Raw genomic sequence first — 20,012 nt, forward strand, 5'->3', positions numbered from 1 at the left:
ACAGTCCAGGAATCAGCGTGTTTTTACATGAGTAGAATGTGTCCTTTTATTTAAAATACATCTCTGGGTTATTTGTGGGGCATAGGAATTTGTTCATTTACCCCCCCCCAAAAAAAATAGTCCGGCCCCCACAAAGCTTGCTGACCCCTGGTCCGTAGCAGTTTCTCCCAGGGATAGCTGATGCTGGGTTTGGCTTCAGGGAAATTAAGTTGTGAGATTCTGCTGAGACTTTTCTTTAAAATCCTGTGCAGCGCCTGACAGGTATTTTATTTCCTTTCGCATGTTTATATGCCGCTTTTGGTCACAAGGAACCTCAATCTGGTTTATGTAAAATAAATAAATAAATAAACAAATTCTATCATCAACACCTGCTTATTTACTTATCGTTTCATTGATATCCCTCCTTTTCTCCAAGGGGCACAAGATGGTGTTTGCGCACTTCTCCAATTCTCCATTTCACCCTCACAACAACCCTCGGAGGAAGGCCAGGCTGAGAGGTCATACCCAGTGAGCTTCAGGGCCATGTGGGGATTCGAACCCAGGTCTCTCCCAGGTCCCAGTCCAGCACTCTAACCAGTACACAATATCGACAGAGGATGCCAAGAGACTCCCATCCATAGCTGTCAACTTACAGATTTGAAAATAAGGGACCAGCAGCCAAAATAAGGGATTTTCCAAACACAGGTATGTTCAACTTCTGAGCCCCTCTGAGCCAAAGGCAGAAAGCCCAGCCGGGAGCCAAACGAAGCGTCAAGCGGTGGTTCCCACAGCGCAGCAACCCGGCAAAGGGGATGCAGCAAGGAAAACCACCGTCACCTCTCCGCTGGGAAGCGCTGAGCAAAGGCGAGTCCCCAGGCAACGCAGCCTATTTGATCGGCACAAGGCATGCAAGCTCCACCCCCCAGTCGTTCTCAGACTCCTTATTGGGTGAGCAACGCAGCCAAGCAACACAGTTGGAGCCTCCCTCCTCCCTGGCCGGCAGGGAGGGAGGGAGAGGAGCTGCTTCCTTTGAAACCCGGGAAATTTAAGGGACATCATCAATAAGGGACAGCAGCAGGACACGGCGCTGAGATAAGGGACTTTCCCACCAAATAAGGGACGGTTGACAGCTATGCTCCCATCTAGTGCTGCCATGGTTTGCATAACAGAAGAAAAGAGATGTACAATTTATAATGGAACAACAAAAAAATGGCCTCGTCGCTGCGTCACAAACACCGACACCATCACAACGCCCCGTTCTGTATTGTTTTAGATGCCTCCATAAAGCTTGATTTATTTCCAGAAGTCTCCCTAGGCATATAATTCAGTTTCCTATGTTCCCTTTTTTAAAAAAAATATTACTTATTTTCTCTGTGTTTTAGTGATACTTGTTTTATGCATACAGTGGTACCTCGGGTTAAGTACTTAATTCGTTCCAGAGGTCTGTTCTTAACCTGAAACTGTTCTTAACCTGAAGCACCACTTTAGCTAATGAAGCCTCCTGCTGCCGCCGCACCACCGGAGCCCGATTTCTGTTCTCATCCTGAAGCAAAGTTCTTAACCTGAAGCACTATTTCTGGGTTAGTGGAGTCTGTAACCTGAAGCGTATGTAACCCGAGGTACCACTGTATTTGCTTTTGAATAGTTTTGTGGATTTTAGCCGTATCTGAGCTACAATTTTAAAGGTGTGTCCACTGCTTAGAGAGCTCTTAGATTGAACAGTTTAGAGATACTTGCAAATAAACAAATTTACTGTTATTATTGCTACCAAATAACTCTTTCTTGTTACTGTGTGCCAGACATTGTATCCTTGGGTGTTAGGTGGCCACTTCGTCCCCTCCCAACCCTTGAAAAAGCTGCAGAGCAGGCAGAAATCCAACAGGCGAAGCTTGGCCCAGCTTTGAAAGACTTGGGGTGCTTTTTCGGAGGTCTCCAGCAGGCATCTTCTAAGCCAGGGGTCAGCAAACTTTTTCAGCAGGAGGTCAGTCCACTGTCCCTCAGACCTTGTGGAGGATCGGACTCTATTTCGGGGAAAAAATATGAATGAATTCCTATGCCCCACAAATAACCCAGAGATGCATTTTAAATAAAAGGGCACATTCTACTCATGTAAAAACACGCTGATTCCCGGACTGTCCGTGGGCCGGATTTAGAAGGCGATTGGGCCGCATCCGGTCCCTGGGCCTTAGTTTGTCTACCCATGTTCTAAATGCTCTCAGGCCTGCAACAACAGAGGGATGTTTCATAAGCCTTTTTACTGGGGAGGTGGGAAAGAGTGATGTGCTGACACAGTGCGCCATCCCAGGGGCGGCTGCATTTGCAAAACCTCAGCTGTCAACAAGCCAGCCTCTCCAGGGCAGGGCAAAGGTTGGGCTTATGAAAGCAAAGGGAAGCCACGTGTGAGCAAACCGGTCTGTTGGGCCAGGAAGGTGACGGCGAACTGGTGAAAGTGGCCGGCCTGAACCGTCTGGAAAAGGTTGGCACCGGGTTCAGGAAGCGCTGCTGTGCAATCTGAGCTGATTGCTGGGTGTGCTTTTTTGGGAAAGGGCCCGAGGAGGGGAGACGTGTGAAATGAGTAAAAGTTTGCTGCGAGTCTATTTCCGCCCCAGTCCCAGGTTCAGTTCCTGGAAGGATCTCCAGCTAGGGCTGGGAAAGCACCTTGGAGAGGTGCTGCCAGTCAGTGCTGACAATACTAAGCTTTGTTGTTGTTTAGTCGTTTAATCGTGTATGACTCTTCGTGACCCCCTGGACCAGAGCATGCCAGGCACTCCTGTCTTCCACTGCCTCCCGCAGTTTGGTCAAACTCATGCTGGTAGCTTCGAGAACACTGTCCCACCATCTCGTCCTCTGTCGTCCCCTTCTCCTTGTGCCCTCCATCTTTCCCAACATCAGGGTCTTTTCCAGGAGGTCTATTCTCATCATGGGGCCAAAGTATTGGAGTCTCAGCTTCAGGATCTGTCCTTCCAGCGACCACTCAGGGCTGATTTCCTTCAGAATGGAGAGGTTTGATTTTCTTGCAGTCCACGGGACTCTCAAGAGTCTCCTCCAGCACCAGAATTCAAAAGCATCCATTCTTCGGCATCCAGCCTTCTTTATGGTCCAGCTCTCACTTCCATACATCACTACTGGGAAAACCATAGCTTGAACTATACGGACCTTAATACTAAGCAATTGGGCCAATTGCCCCAATTAAAAACCAGCCCTTGGTTGAGAACCATGAGGACTAGAATCCTGCTTTATTTTAAGGGGAAGGGCCGTAGCTCAGTGATTGAGCACCTGGACTGCAAACAGGTGGTCTCAGTTTTGATCGCTGATGCGAATGTCCCCGTTTCAAATCCTAAACTCGCCACATGTTTCTTCTGCATGTTGTTATCTGAGCCACCAGAGGGCAGTGTAAACCAATGTGATTTCAGAACATAATGCACAGTTTTCAATAACAAAGCAAAGTGTGACTCCTATCAGCCAGATCAGTGGATGGTGGTATCCAAGCTATGTTTTAATCAGAGTGAAGGTAAAGGGACCCCTGACCATTAGGTCCAGTCATGGCCGACTCTGGGGTTGCGGCGCTCAACTCGCTTTATTGGCCGAGGGAGCCAGTGTACAGCTTCCGGGTCATGTGGCCAGCAGGACTAAGCTGCTTCTGGTCAACCAGAGCAGCGCACGGAAACGCCGTTTACCTTCCCGCCGGAGCGGTACCTATTTATCTACTTGCACTTTGACGTGCTTTCGTGTTTTTTTTAAAAAAGATATTTATTAAGATTTTCAAAATATTACAAAAGAAAAAAAGAAAAAAAGAAAAATACAAAATCAAAATAGTTAAAAACAATTCAATCTTTCAATGACTTATCTTTCATTTGCTTATTTCCCGGACCTCCTCACGCCTCCCTTTTCTGTATTCCAGTTCAGTTTGTTAGTTCAGCAAATCCCTCCCCTCTTTGTTTATCCTCGTCTTCAATCTTAAAATATTGTAACATTGGATTTTTACCTGTTAATAATCCATTTTCTCATATTCCCTTATAACATTACAGCTATAAACCACTTAGTTTCTATCCAACATCATTCTAACATTCATTAATTTTACAATATTTCTGTAGATAGTCTTTAAACTTTTTCCAATCTTCTTCCACCGACTCTTCTCCCTGGTCTCGGATTCTGCCAGTCATTTCTGCCAGTTCCATATAGTCCATCACCTTCATCTGCCATTCTTCCAAGGTGGGTAGATCTTGTGTCTTCCAATACTTTGCGATAAGTATTCTTGCTGCTGTTGTAGCATACATAAAGAAAGTTCTATCCTTCTTTGGCACCAATTGACCGACCATGCCCAGGAGAAAGGCCTCTGGTTTCTTCAAGAAGGTATCTTTAAATACCTTTTTCATTTCATTATATATCATCTCCCAGAAAGCCTTAATCCTTGGGCACGTCCACCAAAGGTGAAAGAATGTACCTTCAGTTTCTTTACATTTCCAACATTTATTATCGGGCAAGTGATAGATTTTTGCAAGCTTGACTGGGGTCATGTACCACCTGTAAATCATTTTCATAATATTCTCTCTTAGGGCATTACATGCCGTAAATTTCATACCTGTGGTCCACAACTGTTCCCAGTCAGCAAACATAATGTTATGACCAATATCTTGTGCCCACTTTATCATAGCTGATTTCACTGTTTCATCTTGTGTATTCCATTTCAACAGCAAGTTATACATTCTTGATAAGCACTTTGACGTGCTTTCGAACTGCTAGGTTGGCAGGAGCAGGGACCGAGCAATGGGAGCTCACCCCGTCACGGGGATTTGAACAGCCGACCTTCTGATCGGCAAGTCCTAGGCTCTGTGGTTTAACCCACAGCACCAACCATGTCCCTTAATTACATACTACAATGGTACCTCAGGTTACATATGCTTCAGGTTACATATGCTTCCGGTTACATACGCTTCAGGTTACAGACTCCGCTAACCCAGAAATAGTACCTTGGGCTAACAGAAATCGTGCTCTGGTGGCGCGGCGGCAGCAGGAGGTCCCATTAGCTAAAGTGGTGCTTCAGGTTAAGAACGGACCTCCAAAACGAATTAAGTACTTAACCCAAGGTACCACTGTATACACACACATATTACATTACATTTTACATGTATACTTGCTCCTAGGAGCTGACTTCCCTCCTTCCTTCTTCTGGCTTTTTTATATCGTCTCTAAATTTTCCGCATTATCCATTTTGTATATTGTTCTTCTTCCACTTTTGTCCATAAAATGTCTGTAAACAAATAAATATTTCTATATATACGTTTCTTGTTGTCTGTCTATATTCATTTACAAATACTGTTAGTTACATTGGTCACATGTTACATTTTATTATTTTCTAGTCATATTCTTTGTATTTTCCCATTATGAGATTTATTTCTACTAGTTTCACTATTTCACCTTGTCTTTCCTATATATGACATAAATTTTCCCCATTCTTTTTGAAACCTTTCGTCACCCTGTTGTCGAATTTCCCCCGTTAGTTTGGCTATTTCTGCGTATTCCATAACCTTCTGCTGCCACTCTTCTACTGTTCAAATTATCTTTTACGTATGAGCGCCAAGCAGGTCTTTGCAGTTTCTGGACCTGCTTATTTTTCCTGCTCATGGTGAACTTCTTTTTCCATCACTTGGAAAGAGGTAGATGGTGTGCACGGCCGGTGCTGAGTTTCATCGCCTCAAAGGCCTCTGGCTCCACTTCATCAGATAAGGAGGTGTACACAAAAAGATCCCTCACCAGAGAGAGGGATCATAGCTAGGCGAATAACTACTGGGAGCTTTTTAGGGCAAAGGATGACAACTTCCCCTCTCCTGTTATTTCTGATACTTTTAATCCCCACTCCTATGAGTTGGTGTGACATTTGGAGGGGAGAGAGGTCTCTGCCCCAAGGGAATTGCAATTTAGAAATTGACATGGGGAGAAAGCAGGGGAAGGGAACGGAGACAGGGGCAGCACCAGAATATATTTTTGGGGGGTGGGAGATGGGGATGGAGGAACAGGAAGGTCAAAGTATATTTCTAGGTGGGTGAGCTGAGTCCCACGTGTTACAAATTTTAAGAAAGGCACCCCTAAAAACATTCATTAAATACTGACTGGTTAAAAAGAGAAAAAAGCCCTGTTCAATATTGTCAGGGGTTCAGGAGCAGAGGCGCGGGAAAGGGAGGAAACAGAGAGCGAGGGGGAGGAGTCCGAAGGAAAGATGAGTGATGACGACGACCCGAGATCTCCGAGTCTTTCCAGTGAATCGGAAGATTCACAGAAAGGAGCGCCAGTGGCCAGAGCAAGGGGGAAACCTAGGGGGACACCCCAGGGAGAAGGAACCAGAGGGGGTTCAGAGATCAGCAGTTGGAAATTGGGGCCAGCGTCCCCAACAGAGCGCAGGGGGGAGGAAGGGCGCCAGGCATCGGGATCAGGCAGTTCGCCGCAGGAGGGAGGGCACGAGTCAGGAGTGGCCACACCTCCATCGGGGAGCGAAGAAACGGTCGAGCGGAAGGTGGAAGGTTGGGCGCGCGCGCCAAGTTCAAATACACAGGAAGGCGGCGCAGTAAGCAGCCCGGAGAGGGAGCCAGGTCCTAAAGCCCGCCGCAAGGAGGCAGAAGGGTCCGGGGGATCGTCAGCGTCGGAAGAGTCCAGGAAGGAAGGGACCACGGGGGGCAGAGGGACCCAGAGGAGAAAGAAAAGACGTAAGAGGTGGAGCAAGGCTAGGGTATTAAGTTGGTGTACAGGAGGCGGAGACTCAGACGGAGCTTCGTCGGTCTAGCGTAGAAGACGTAGAGCTGCACGCTGCAGTTCGGAAATGGAATCTGTAACCCAATAAAGACTTTTATAAAGTGAACGCTGGCTAGCGTGGTCCTATGTGAGCTGGGATCTGGAAGCAGCTCTGACAAATATGAACAATGTAGGCTAGGTTTGAGTGCACCTAAAATGCAATTTTAAGGAAAGCGACATACAGGAACTGAACAATATTAGGCAGCATTGCTTTGCAAAACTGCAAAGTTGGTAAAATTGCAAGCACGTGTTTGTGTGTGCAGGCATTGGTACTGAAATGCTAATAATTTTTCATGATTTTGAATAATAATGACCGATTTTTAACGATTAATAAAATCGCAAACTAATTTGGTCATGTGGAGAATTGAAGTCAATAATTAAAAAGAGAGATTTTGAGAGAAAATGGAATTGACAGATTTGCCCGCGCCTAGACGCAGCCGAGGGGGACGTGGGTGGCGCTGTGGGCTAAAGCCTCAACGCCTAGGGCTTGCCGATCGAAAGGTCGGCGGTTCGAATCCCCGCGGCGGGGTGCGCTCCCGCTGTTCGGTCCCAGCGCCTGCCAACCTAGCAGTTCGAAAGCACCTCCGGGTGCAAGTAGATAAATAGGGACCACTTACCAGCGGGAAGGTAAACGGCGTTCCGTGTGCGGCTCTGGCTCGCCAGAGCAGCGTTGTCACGCTGGCCACGTGACCCGGAAGTGTCTCCGGACAGCGCTGGCCCCCGGCCAATAAATGTGAGATGGGCGCACAAACCCCACAGTCTGTCAAGACTGGCCCGTTCGGGCAGGGGTACCTTTACCTTTACCTTTAGACGCAGCCGAAAGGTGGTTGTTAACTGCATTCAAACCCCACATTTTTCTCTGAAGAGTTCCAAGGGGCAAACGTGGTTCTCTCCTTTCCCTGGTCGCCACAACAACCCTGTGAGGTAGGTCAGGCTGAGAGGAAACCCCAAGGCCACACCCAGGGAGAGCTTCAGGGCCAAGTGGCAGCACTCGAACCCTGGTCTCTCCCAGGTCCTAGCCCGGCACTCGAACACACTACATCACACTGGCTCTCGTCCCACTAAAGCTCTCCCCTCCCTGCCATTCCGACAAAGGGGAGGTGGTAACCAAACGATCAAACCCCTATGTTTCAAACAAATATCAGTAATATTCAGTGGCAACACGATGAGCAAGTTCAACAATGTGATGTCAATATAAACTCTTTATACAATCTATACTGAACATTGAACAATATGAAATATGTGAAATATGCCCTCTCTGCAAAACCAAATAAACAGAAATCTTCTAAATCTCTGAAAGTCACAAAATATGCACTCTTGAAAACCTAGAACCTACAGAAATGCTTCATAAACCCAGCTATATGGTGAATGGAACTGTATAACAACAATTGCTATGAGGCATTTCTGTATCCTTCTGCTGTGCTGAAGAAGAATTCCACGAAACGGGGGGGATATCCGGAATCACTGTTCACAATGTCTCCTTGCAGACCACTTTGGCAGCATTGGACGTCATAAAACAAAGCTTTACGGCTTGTTTTCACCAGATAAGAATCTTACCCATTGCTTCTCTCAGAGACCTGCATAGCCCACACAGACTTTCAGAGACCTATAAGACACCTGTTCATTTGGTTCTAGGTTTTCAAGAGAATCCATCAAGAGTGCACATTTTGTGACTTTCAAAGATTTAGAAGATTTCTGTTTACAGTGGTACCTCGGGTTACATACGCTTCAGGTTACATACACTTCAGGTTACAGACTCCGCTAACCCAGAAATAGTGCTTCAGGTTAAGAACTTTGCATCAGGATAAGAACAGAAATCATGCTCCGGCGGCGTGGCAGCAGCAGGAGGCCCCATTAGCTAAAGTGGTGCTTCAGGTTAAGAACAGTTTCAGGTTAAGAACGGACCTCTGGAACAAATTAAGTACTTAACCCGAGGTACCACTGTTTTTGGTTTTGCAGAGAGTGCCTATTTCATATATTTCATATTGTTCAATGTCCTGTATAGATTGTATAAAGAGTTTATATTGACATCGCATTGTTGAAAGGCGAGGCGGGAGCAGGATGCAGGTAAAACCTAACGGAAGGTAAGCAAACTGCTTGCGGTGTAGAAATCAGGGCACTGTGACCGTGACTCCGTTTGCAGCGGCGAAGAGCAGACCTATGAATAGAGCAGAACTCCGGCCCGCAATGTTTGGTCTGTCAGGGAGCTGACTTGACAAGGGTACAGTTCAAATCCTGAAGAGGCCACGGCTAATGTTACAACATGACGTGTCCAGGATCCAGCCGCTGTGGCCATGCCAACATGCCTCATGGGCAGCAGAGCCTGGCGTGATTCCTACACCTCAGGAGGTCCACGCATTTATTTTTGAGAGCGCTGGTGAATCTGCCACCTCACCTTGTGCGTCTCTGTGTGAATCTCTCTGTGTGCAGAAAGGACTATAGATGGCTATCAGTCACGGAGGCCTTGTTCTGCAAGAAAGCAGGAAATGCTTTTGAATCCCAGTTGGTGGAGAGTGTTGCTTTTGTGCTGAAATCTTGCTCAAGAGTTTCCCGCAGGTTGGTCACTGTGAGAAGAGGATCCTGAACTAGGTGCATGCTCTAGTTATCTCCCGCTTGGACTACTGCAATGCGCTCTACATGGGGCTGCCTTTAAAGGTGACCCAGAAACTACAACTAATCCAGAATGCGGCAGCTAGACTGGTGACTGGGAACGGCTGCCGAGACCACATAACACTGGTCTTGAAAGACCTACATTGGCTCCCAGTACGTTTCTGAGCACAATTCAAAGTGTTGGTGCTGACCTTGAAAGCCCTAAACGGCCTCAGTCCTGTATACCTGAAGGAGCGTCTCCACCCCCATTGTTCTACCCGGACGCTGAGGTCCAGTGCCAAGGGCCTTCTGGCGGTTCCCTCATTGTGAGAAGCAAAGCTACAGGGAACCAGGCAGAGGGCCTTCTCGGTAGTGGCGCCTGCCCTGTGGAACGCCCTCCCATCAGATGTCAAAGAGATAAACAACTACCTGACATTCAGAAGACATCTTAAGGCAGCCCTGTTCAGGGAAGTATTTAATGTGTGACATTTTAGTGTATTTTTGGTCTCTGTGGAAGCCGCCCAGAGTGGCTGGGGAACCCCAGCCAGATGGGCAGGGTACAAATAATAAATTTTTTATTATTATTATTATTATTATTATTATTATTATTATTATTATTATGTGCGCCCCTGATGGAGGTAAATATATTTAGCTCACCCGTATGGAGTACAGTGGATGCTCGGGTTGTGAATGTGATCCGTGCCGGATGTACGTTCGCAACCCGCGTCTGCGCATGTGTGGGTTGCGATTCGGTGCTTCTGCACATGCACAAAGCGCAATTTAGTGCTTCTGCGCATGTGTGACCGCTGAAACCTGGAAGTGATAAAACGCAACCTGAAGCAGCTGTAACCCGAGGTATGACTGTAATTAATAAAAGAATTGGTTGGACACCTAGATTGGTCTTAGCACAATCTCCTGTGGGAGAGAGCCCCCTGCAGATTTTAAAACAATCATAATGCCAGGCAGGGGAATAATAGGCTGTTAGATGCTTTTATGTACCCCAAATAGCTTGCTTACGTGCTTCCCTCATCGCAATGAACAGACCACACTCTTAAGTAAGTTTAAAAGTTTTACTTGCAAAATCCAAAGGTCTGGTTCATGTATCATTCCACGTGGCAGCAAGGAGAACACAGGTAGAATACTCTTGGGTACAATATATAGAAAGATAGTTTCAAGATCAGACATGTCCTTCCTGGTATGTTACATGGCACAAAGAAGAATAAGGAAAGAAGATTCACTTCCTCCCTCAATGGAGGCGAGGGGGTGTGAGTCTAGCAATGCAGCTCTGTGGTCTTAACCCTTTCATGCCTTAACTAGCTCTATGCTTGCAAATTATGTTTAACTGCAATTTCCCACATCCCTTTGGCCTGAACCAGCCGCAGGGGAGTCCTTCCGTTCTTATGAAGCCCACAAGAAGGGCGAGGTGTCGAACTGCCCTCTCCTGCTATTGCTAACTCACAACTAATATTCAAAGCAAGGCTGATCATGAGGGTAGCATTGGCCTTCCAGAAAGGGATTACTGGACGGCCCCCAGAAAGGGTAAAACCCAGATTAAATGCAAAGAGAGAGGGGGGAGGCTGGAGTTTCAATGCAAGCAAGGCGGCACGTGATTGCTACAAATACACTTTCATGAATGGGAAGCCCCTCACCTCATAAATAGACGCCAGTCTGGAAGCCTTCAAAGGAATGGAAATATTTCTTTAGGAGTCAACACCGAAATCAGTGGAATTTAAAAACGCTTAAGGGTTGCAATCTTGTGCATGCTTACTTGGGCAGAATAAATCCCTCTCAAGCTAAGCAGCCACTGATTGCCTTACCCTCTCCAAATTTCTCCGATTCCCCTTTTTAAAGCCATCTAATTTGATGATTTCCTGCAGCAGGGAGTTCCACACTTTGGCCCCACGAAGGAGCACGCTTGTTTGTTTGTTTACCACCTATGTAGCTAAGTATTTCGGGTGGTTTGCAAACGTCGATATTTGCAACCCCAACTGCGAAAGCAGTTAAACTTGAAAATAAATAAAAGCATCTGTGTCAGAGTGCAATGCTAGCCACCTTAATCCTCCTTACGCTCCCGTCAGATATTCATTTTGAAGACTGATGCTCCTCGCAGAGGTCCAGAAGGGGCTGACATCCGTCCTGGACACATTGCCGAGGCCGACAAACAGCTTTGAGAAGTCTCCCACAGCCTCTGTTTTTGGCTGGACTCCACATTGCATTCTTCTTTGGTCATCTTCGCTGCCTTCCAGGCCTCCGGAGAGCCAAATCGAGGGAGAGCCTCGTGGTACAACAGATGCCTTAAAAGAAAAAAGCAAGCACATTTGAGCATCTGTCAGGGTTACTTCCAGATCCTAGCTCACAGAGGATCACGCTAGCCAGCGATTGTTAAATAAAAGTCTTTATTGAGTTACAGTCTCCATTCTCAAGCTGCTGCGTGCAACCCTACGTCTTATGCTTAGATCGGCGAAGCTCCGTCTGAGTCTCCGCCCCTTGCGCACCAACTTAATATCCTAGCCCTGCTCCACCTTTTCCGCCTGACAGTTCTCCTCTGGGTCCCTCTGCCCCCCTGGGTCTCTTCCTTCCGGGATTCTTCTGACGCTGACCCCCCTGACTCTCCTGTCTCCTTGCGCCGGGCTTTAGGACCTGGCTCCCTTTCCGGGCTGCCTACTGCGCCACCTTCCTGTGCATTTGAACTTGGCGCGCGCGCCCAACCTTCCACTTTCCGTCTAACCGTCACTTCGCTCCCCGATGAAGGTGTGGCCACTCCTGACTCGTGCCCTCCCTCCTGTTGCGAGCTGCCAGCGCTTGCTCCCTGGCGCTCTTCCTCTTTCCTACTCTCTGGCGGTGACGTTGGTCCCGATCTCCAACTGCTCCCCTCTGAGTCCCCTCTGGCTCTTTCTTCCTGGGGTGTCCCCCTAGTCTCCCCCCTTGCCCTGGCCACTGGTGCTCCTTTTTGTGAATCTTCTGATTCACTGGAAAGACTCGGAGATCTCGGGTCGTCGTCATCACTCATCCTTTCTTCTGCCTCCTCCCCCTCGCTCTCTGTTTCCTCCCTTGCCCTCGCCTCTGCTCCTGAACCCCTGACAGCATCCATAAGCTTTTGTGGAACAGACGCCACGTTGCCAGAGTCCGGGTTTTAGTTCTGCGTTGTGTAAGAATGCAGGAAGCTGTTGGCTGACAACAACAATGTGTCCGGGACCAATTGTTCCATCTAGCATCTAGCATTACCAGCACTGACTGGCAGCAGAGGCTCTCCAGGCTTTTGGGCAGGAGACCTTCCCTGCCCTACCGGGAAAAGCCACTGGCGATTGAACCTGGCCCCTTCTGCGTGCAGGGCACGTGCTCTCTCGACATCTTCCTGCAAAAGTAAGAGTCTAGTCCTCATGGTTTTGATTTGAGAAGAAGGTAAAAAGGTAAAGGGACCCCTGACCATTAGGTCTAGTTGTGACCGACTCTGGGGTTGTGGCGCTCATCTCGCTTTATTGGCCGAGGAATCCGGCGTACATCTTCCGGGTCATGTGGCCAGCAGGACTAAGCCGCTTCTGGCGAACCAGAGCAGTGCACGGAAATGCCGTTTACCTTCCTGCCAGAGTGGTACCTATTTATCTACTTGCACTCTGATGTGCTTTCGAACTGCTAGGTTGGCAGGAGCAGGGACTGAGCAACGGGAGCTCACCCCGTGGCAGGGATTTGAACCGCCGACCTTCTGATCGGCAAGTCCTAGGCTCTGTGGTTGAACCCACAGCGCCACCTGCGTCCCTTGAGAAGAAGGTAGGAAGATGCTTTTCACCAAATCAGACCCTGGGCTCCATCAGGCTTGGGCTTTCTGCATGCAAATCAGTTGCTCCCTACCACCGCCAAACCCCGACCCTCGGACCCTCGACCGTAACGCCACGTGGCAGATAGTAACTGGACAATTTCCTCTAGGTGGAGTGACTCTGCCCTTTAACTCAGACGGCTGAGGCACAGAGTCAGGGATCTGTAGGGCACTGACCTTTTCAATAGAGGGTGCCCCATATCTCAGGGACAAGGGAGACGGTGACAACTGGAACCTTTGCACTCCAGGGCATTCTGTGTATGCTCAGTGGAACCCTTGCCTTCATTGTTACATCAGAGGCGTCCTAACAGGCTCCTGGCGCAGGCAAACGAGTCCCTGGCCTCAGACCCTCTTTTGCCATTTTATAATCACCGCCAGAACCGTCCCTTTCCCACGTCCCCCACTCCAGCCCGTCTCCTCTGTTAGCACCAGCGGATCAAAGCGGACGGCCTCTTGCAGAGGGACTTGGCTGGCACAGGCCTGAACAGCGGCCAAATTCCAGCCCCCCCTCCCCGCGTCCCCTTTCTCTCTCTCTCTCTCGCCTTGTCCAAACACCGTTGGGACTCCACAGACTTCTGTGGACGACGTATTTAAGGAGCAGGGACCTCGGGCGCCGGGCAAACTCCCTCTGTTGCTCAGAGCTACCTTAAAAACAAAATTTTAAAAGTCCAGGTGTTTTTTTTGTGGTTGGCAAAGTGGCTCCGATGACTCCCTGGGAGAGGACAAGGTAAAAAGAAGGCAGACCTCATTCGTGGTGACCTGGACATCCATCTGAATCCATTCTGTTTTGGGGAACTGAGTATACCTTTGCGCATACTAAAGCCACAGTGGAAGGAAGCATAAAAAGGCAATTATTATTATTATTATTTGGACCAGAGAACATCCATCTATTTTTTTAAAAAAATCCTCATCCACCTGTCTTCTGCCATTCCAAGATGCTCCTTGCTGTTCTCTTCCTGCAAGTTTTGCCCCAAGCTTGGACTGGGAGCGGCGGTAAGTCTTCACCTTGACAATTTCTGCTCTTTTGCCGCCGGGTGGATTTCCCCTCTGTTGGAATGAGGTGCAGTTGAGCCCCTTGTTGTCAACCGTTTGTGGGTGGCTAGAGCATGATTCTCCCCCAAATAAACAGAGCAGCCCCGACTCTTTTTGCAAACAAACAAACAAACCCCCAAGTAATCAGTGTTCGGACGGAATCGACGGCTACTACCTCTGCTGCAGACGTGCCCCTGAAGGGCATCTGCAAAGACTTTGCTCCCGTTGCAGAGCCAGTGTGGCTTAGTGGTTAGAGTGTTGGGCTAGGACCCGGGAGAGCCGGGTTCGAATCTCCACTTGGCCCTGAAGATCACTGAGTGACCTCAGCTTAACCAATCTTGCAGGGTTGTGGGAATTAAATGAAGACTAGGACCTGGGGGAGACCAGGGTTCGAAGCCCCAGTAGGCTACTGGGTGTTTGCTTGGGCAGACGCTGCCTCTCTCAGCTCAGCCTCCCTCGCAGTTGTGCAAATAATAATAATAATAGTAACAACAACAACAACAACAACAACAATTTATTATTTATACCCCACCCATCTGGCTCTGGGCGGCTTCCAACAAAATAATAATAATAATAATAATAATAATAATAATAATAATAATAATTCATTTAGACCAGAGCTAACAAATGTCATATAGAAGGACATATACTTTGCTATTCCTAACTTGGCACAGGGGAGGAATTTGCTCTTTGCTTCCCGCATGACGCGTCCCAAGACAGTACAGGAACACAACTATCGTTTGACATTGCCCTTCTCTGAATTTTGCAATGCAGCTGTACAACAAACCAGCCAACCCAAAAAAAGTGAAAATATGCGTACTTTTTGGGGGGGTGGCTTGGCGGGGGAAGTGTCCACAAAGTGCATGCCAGAGGAGTCTACAAAAGCACGTCAGCAGAAATTGCGTGTCAAAAAGTGTGCTGATTTTTTTTTTGCGTGCAAAAAATATGCACAAAAACGCTGGTGAATTTTCGAGAGGGCTTAAGAAACAAAACTAATGTGGACACACGCAAGCGTGTGGCGAACTGAACTTAGGACTGGGGAAAGGAGGAACTGACAGACCCATCCATTCTGATCTGCAACCTCTATGAAACGTTATTGCTCTTACAAACAGTAATAATATAGATTACTAGTTATTATTATCTGTTTTTATTATCATTAATAGTAAATGATTATTAATTACTAGTGATTGTAAGATATTATTAACAATTCATCAATATTAGTTATTTCTGTTTTTGTTGATATTATTATTATTATTAATATCATCATCACCATTATCATGATTTCTTCCCCCCCAAAAGATATTTATTAAAGTTTTTAAAATATAACAATGAAAATGAAAAATAAAAAAACAAAATACAAAATACAACATAAAAACAATTAAAAAACCAATAATTTTCCATAACATATCTTCCTTACGCTTATTTCCCCAGACCTCCTCATACCTCCCTTCTTTGTATTCCACTTCAATTTGTTAGTTCAGCAAATCCTTACCATTAAGCTTTTACCCATTTGTAAACCTTTTTTTCGTATCTCCTAAAGCATTACAGCTGGAAACCCCTTAGTTTCTATCCAACATCCTTCTAGCATTCATTAATTTTACAATATTTCTGTAAATAGTCTTTAAATTTCTTCCAGTCTTCTTTCACTAACTCTTCTCCCTGGTCTTGGATTCTGCCGGTCATTTCTGCCAATTCCATGTAGTCGATCACCTTCATCTGCCATTCTTCCAGAGTGGGTAAATCTTGTGTCTTCCAGTACTTTGCAATGAGTATTCTTGCTGCTGTTGTTGCATACATAAAGAAAGTTCTATCCTTCTTTGGCACCAATTGGCCGACAATGCCCAGGAGAAAGGCCTCTGGTTTCTTCAGGAAGGTATATTTAAATACCTTTTTCAGTTCATTATATATCATTTCCCAGAAAGCCTTATCATGATTTCTTGCCTACCCTTCTCCACCAGACTGCAGGGCAGGTTACAGCAATTTAAAATTCAATACAGTCATATTTTGGATCCCAAACGCCTTGCGAGTCGAACGTTTTGGCTCCCGGATGCCGTAAACCTGGAAGTGAGTGTTCCAGTCTGTGAACTATTTTCGGAAGCCAAATGTCCAATCAGGGTTCTGCAGCTTCCGATTGGCTGTAGGTGCTTCTTGCAGCCAATCGGAAGGTGCGCCTTGGTTTCCAAATGTTTTAGAAGTAGAACGGACTTCCGGAACGGATTCCATTCGACTTCCGAGGTACCACTGTATTGAAAGCAGTTGAAGGACTAGGGTGGATTCTGTAAATGTCTATCTCAGGTGTCAAAGGGCAGGGCAAAGAGGTGTGTGACAACAAACAACAACAACAACAACAACACACCCCTGCCTTCCAGCCTCCTAGGCAAAACTCTCAAGGAGTCAAGAGAGGATAATGACTCAAAATCTGAGGAGTGGAAATCCCATACTCTACCTAAAAGAACAGGGAGTGGTTTGTTTATTTGGAATTGTCCACACCTTTGCACCCAGGTGATGATGATGCTGATGCTGAGAATAATACTAATACTAATACTAATACTAATACTAATACTAATACTAATACATTAGGAGGAAACAGTGGAGAATAATCCAAATGCGATTTTGGTTTTAAACGCAGTGTAAGGAGTCTCTTATAGGGATGCGGGTGGCGCTGTGGTTAAACCACAGAGCCTAGGACTCGCTGATCAGAAGGTCGGCGGTTCAAATCCCCACGACGGGGTGAGCTCCCATTGCTCGGTCCCTGCTCCTGCCAACCTAGCAGTTCGAAAGCACGAAGTGCAAGTAGATAAATAGGTACCGCTCCGGCAGGAAGGTAAACGGCGTTTCCGTTCACCGCTCTGGTTCACCAGAAGCGGCTTAGTCATGCTGGCCACGTGACCTGGAAGCTGTACACTGGCTCCCTCAGCCAATAAAGCGAGATGAGCACCTCAGTCCCAGAGTCGTCTGCGACTGGACCGAATGGTCAGGGGTCCCTTTACCTTTAAGGTAGTCTCTATGGGAGTATATTGTATTTTAAAATGGGGTATCGGAGTTTTTAGGGGGCTAACCAGGGTGGGATAGCTGGGATAGCAGGCTTGTTGGTTTTTGAATGTCTGATGTAGATTTTTTCAATTTCGTTGTTCTGTATGGGACAATGACAATAAAGATGATCGTATTGAATACTGTGAAATAAAAAGAAAGAAAACACCAAAGCAGAGCTCTGACGAAGCAGAGCAGATAACGTATTTGGAAGAAATATGCTTCCACGTAGAAGAGCCGTGGTCAGAAAATAAAGGCTTTCGAGGCCTGCAAAATGCTGCTGGTACACAGGAATATCAGAAGCTGCCTTGAACCAAGAGACCCTTGCTCTACCTAGCTCAATACAGTGGTGCCTCGCAAGACGAAAATAATCCGTTCTGCGAGGCTCTTCGTCTAGCGGTTTTTTCGTCTTGCGAAGCAACCCTATTAGCGGCTTAGCGGCTTAGCGCTATTAGCGGTTTAGCGGCTATTAAAGGCTTAGCGGCTTAGCGGCTAAAAGGCTATTAGCGGCTTAGAAAAAAGGGGGGGAAGCAAAAAAAATCGCAAGACTCGCAGGATGTTTTCGTCTTGCGAAGCAAGCCCATAGGGAAATTCGTCTTGCGAAGCGCATCGAAAAACGGAAAACCCTTTCGTCTAGCGGGTTTTTCGTCTTGCGAGGCATTCGTCTTGCGGGGCACCACTACACGGGCCAGCAGAGGCTTTACAGGGTTTCAGGCTTAGATGCTGGGGATCAAACCTGGAACCTCCCGCTTGGGGCTCTCTCACTGGACTGTTGCGCAGGAGAGAAAGCAAGGTGCTAGCGAACAGACGGCTGATTTAAAGAGGAAGAGAAGGAGATGCTTCTCACCACGTCGGCCCTTGGGTCCTTTTCACTCAGTCTTGTCTGCATCTCTCCAGCCTCCCTCCAGGGTTCCCCAGTGTTTCTCTACCTGTGGGTCCCCAGATGTTGCTGGACTACAACTCCCATCATGCCTAGCCAGCCTAGTCAGGGATGATGGGAGTTGTAGTCCAACAACATCTGGGGACCCACAGGTTGAGAACTGCTGGCTTTACAGGAAGGGATTCCCCCCAGCCCTAACTGGACAGACCTGTCCGAAATGTAAGAGGGTTGTGGCCAGCCTAACTCAAGAGGAGATTGAGAGCGAGAGGGAGATATTTTTCTTTAAACCATCTTAAAAGGCATATCCATTTCGCCCAGATCCAAGCACTGTTTTTCGCCGCTGAAGCACAACAAGCGGCAATTCGGGTGGATAGCTGTTTACTCTGGTTCAGTGGCAAAGAGCACGATTTCACGGGGAAACCTCTGGGGCAAAAAGAGGGTTCTCAGACACAGAAGCATGAATGGTGCATGGAAAGTGTGCTTAAGCTCTGCACGTGTTTGCATTTCTCAGAGGTCTTAGCCGGACATCCTCCAGGTGAGAAACGAACAGCTTTATTGTGGAGAAAACTACCACAACATCCTGTTCTCTTGACATGACAGATGTCTGCAAAACTGGGCCTGCCATGGTGAAAGCGGATAGAATAATCGAATCATAGAACTGTAGAGGTGGGCGGGACCCTGAGGGTCATCTAGTCCAACCCCCCTGCGAGGCAGGAATCTTTTGCCCAATGCAGGATTTGAACCCGTGACTCTAAGATTAAGAGCCTTGTGCTCTACCAAACTAGCTATGGCAGGACAGAAAGAGGTTTTCCACTCCTTTCCTAACACTCTGGGCGTTCAGTGAAGCTGAATGCTGGAAGGTTCAGGGCAGATGGAAAGAAACTACGGAACTCCCTGCCACAGGCCACCAACTTCGATGCTTTCCAAAGCAGATTGGGAAATTCACAGAGGAGGAGAAGCCGATCAATGGCTACTAGCCAGGATGGCGATGCTTAGCTGCCATAGTCGGAGGGAGCAGGGGTGGAGGAAGGGGGGCAGTGGGGAGAAGGCCACCCCGGGTGTCAGCACTGAGGGGGGTGACAAAATGGCGGCCGGCACTCACCGCGGGGCCTGCAGCGTGCCAGAGCCACACATCTCTCCTGGGAGTGAAGCGGTGACTTGGGCACCCGCTGCCCCAATTTTTTATATACACACACACACACACACACACACACACACACCGTATTTTTTGCCCTATAGGATGCACTTTTCCCCCTCCAAAAATGAAGGGAAATCTGGGGGCGTCCTATGGGGCGAATGCAGGCTTTTGCTGAAGCTTGGAGAGCGAGAGGGGTCGGTGCGCACTGACCCCTCTCGCTCTCCAGGCTTCAGGAACACATCCGCAGCCTAGGCAGCCCTACGGGAGGTCCTGCAGGGATGTCTAGGCTGCGGATAGCAGCCTGCCGCCCGGCAGGCGGGTCGCCCTGAAGCAGAGCGCCCCTCGCGCCGGGCAGACATCGGCCAGCCCCACAAGCTCGGGGGACAGCAGGGAGGCGCAGCGCCGCCATCCCGCTGTTCCTCGACCTGGTTCGGTTTCCCCGACCTGCTTTTGGGGGGGAAATAAAGGAAATTCCCCCCTTTATTTCCCCCCCAAAAAAACTAGGTGTGTCCTATGGGACGCAGCATCCTATGGGATGAAAAATACGGTATATATTTCTATATCCCGCCCTCCCCAGCCAAAGCCAGGCTCAGAGCGGCTAACAACAGTAAAAACAGCACAGTTTACATAAAATCACAGTCAATTAATTGAAATACATTCTGAAATCAATTCATTCTAAAATCAATTCAGAATCAAATTAATGGCAACCATTGGGCTAGAGTTCTATGAGGATTACAGAAGGAGGGGGTCAGACTGTGCCTTGG

At 47.7% G+C, this 20,012-nt stretch overlaps 2 protein-coding genes and 1 long non-coding RNA gene across 5 annotated transcripts in view; 2 read left to right on the top strand and 1 right to left on the bottom strand.

Annotated features, from left to right (window-relative positions):
- The window catches only part of LOC309520579 (uncharacterized protein), a 123,448-nt gene that overhangs the window by 32,739 nt on the left and 70,697 nt on the right, over positions 1-20,012 (top strand). The gene's annotated exons all lie outside the window — the stretch shown is intronic.
- On the bottom strand, positions 1,410-13,551 carry LOC309520752. 2 transcript variants are annotated; one of them, XR_014214376.1, is made up of 4 exons: positions 13,346-13,447; positions 11,407-11,648; positions 10,429-10,497; positions 1,410-2,000 (listed from the first exon to the last, which is right to left on the bottom strand). It is a non-coding gene; the product is annotated as an uncharacterized lncRNA (long non-coding RNA). The 2 variants fall into 2 exon arrangements; XR_014214375.1 differs by having other exon boundaries at positions 10,429-11,648; positions 13,346-13,551.
- The window catches only part of CA14 (carbonic anhydrase 14), a 31,948-nt gene continuing 25,677 nt past the window's right edge, over positions 13,742-20,012 (top strand). Inside the window, exon 1 of one of the 2 annotated variants that reach the window (XM_082202454.1) lies at positions 13,742-14,161. In XM_082202454.1, coding sequence (XP_082058580.1) covers positions 14,104-14,161 — 58 coding nt within the window. In that variant the 5' untranslated portion in view covers positions 13,742-14,103. The remainder of the gene's footprint in view (positions 14,162-20,012) is intronic. The other variant, XM_082202455.1, reaches the window with a different exon arrangement.

Source organism: Podarcis vaucheri, assembly GCF_965113315.1.
Source record: "Podarcis vaucheri genome assembly, chromosome: 16".
Taxonomy (NCBI): Eukaryota; Metazoa; Chordata; class Lepidosauria; order Squamata; family Lacertidae; genus Podarcis; species Podarcis vaucheri.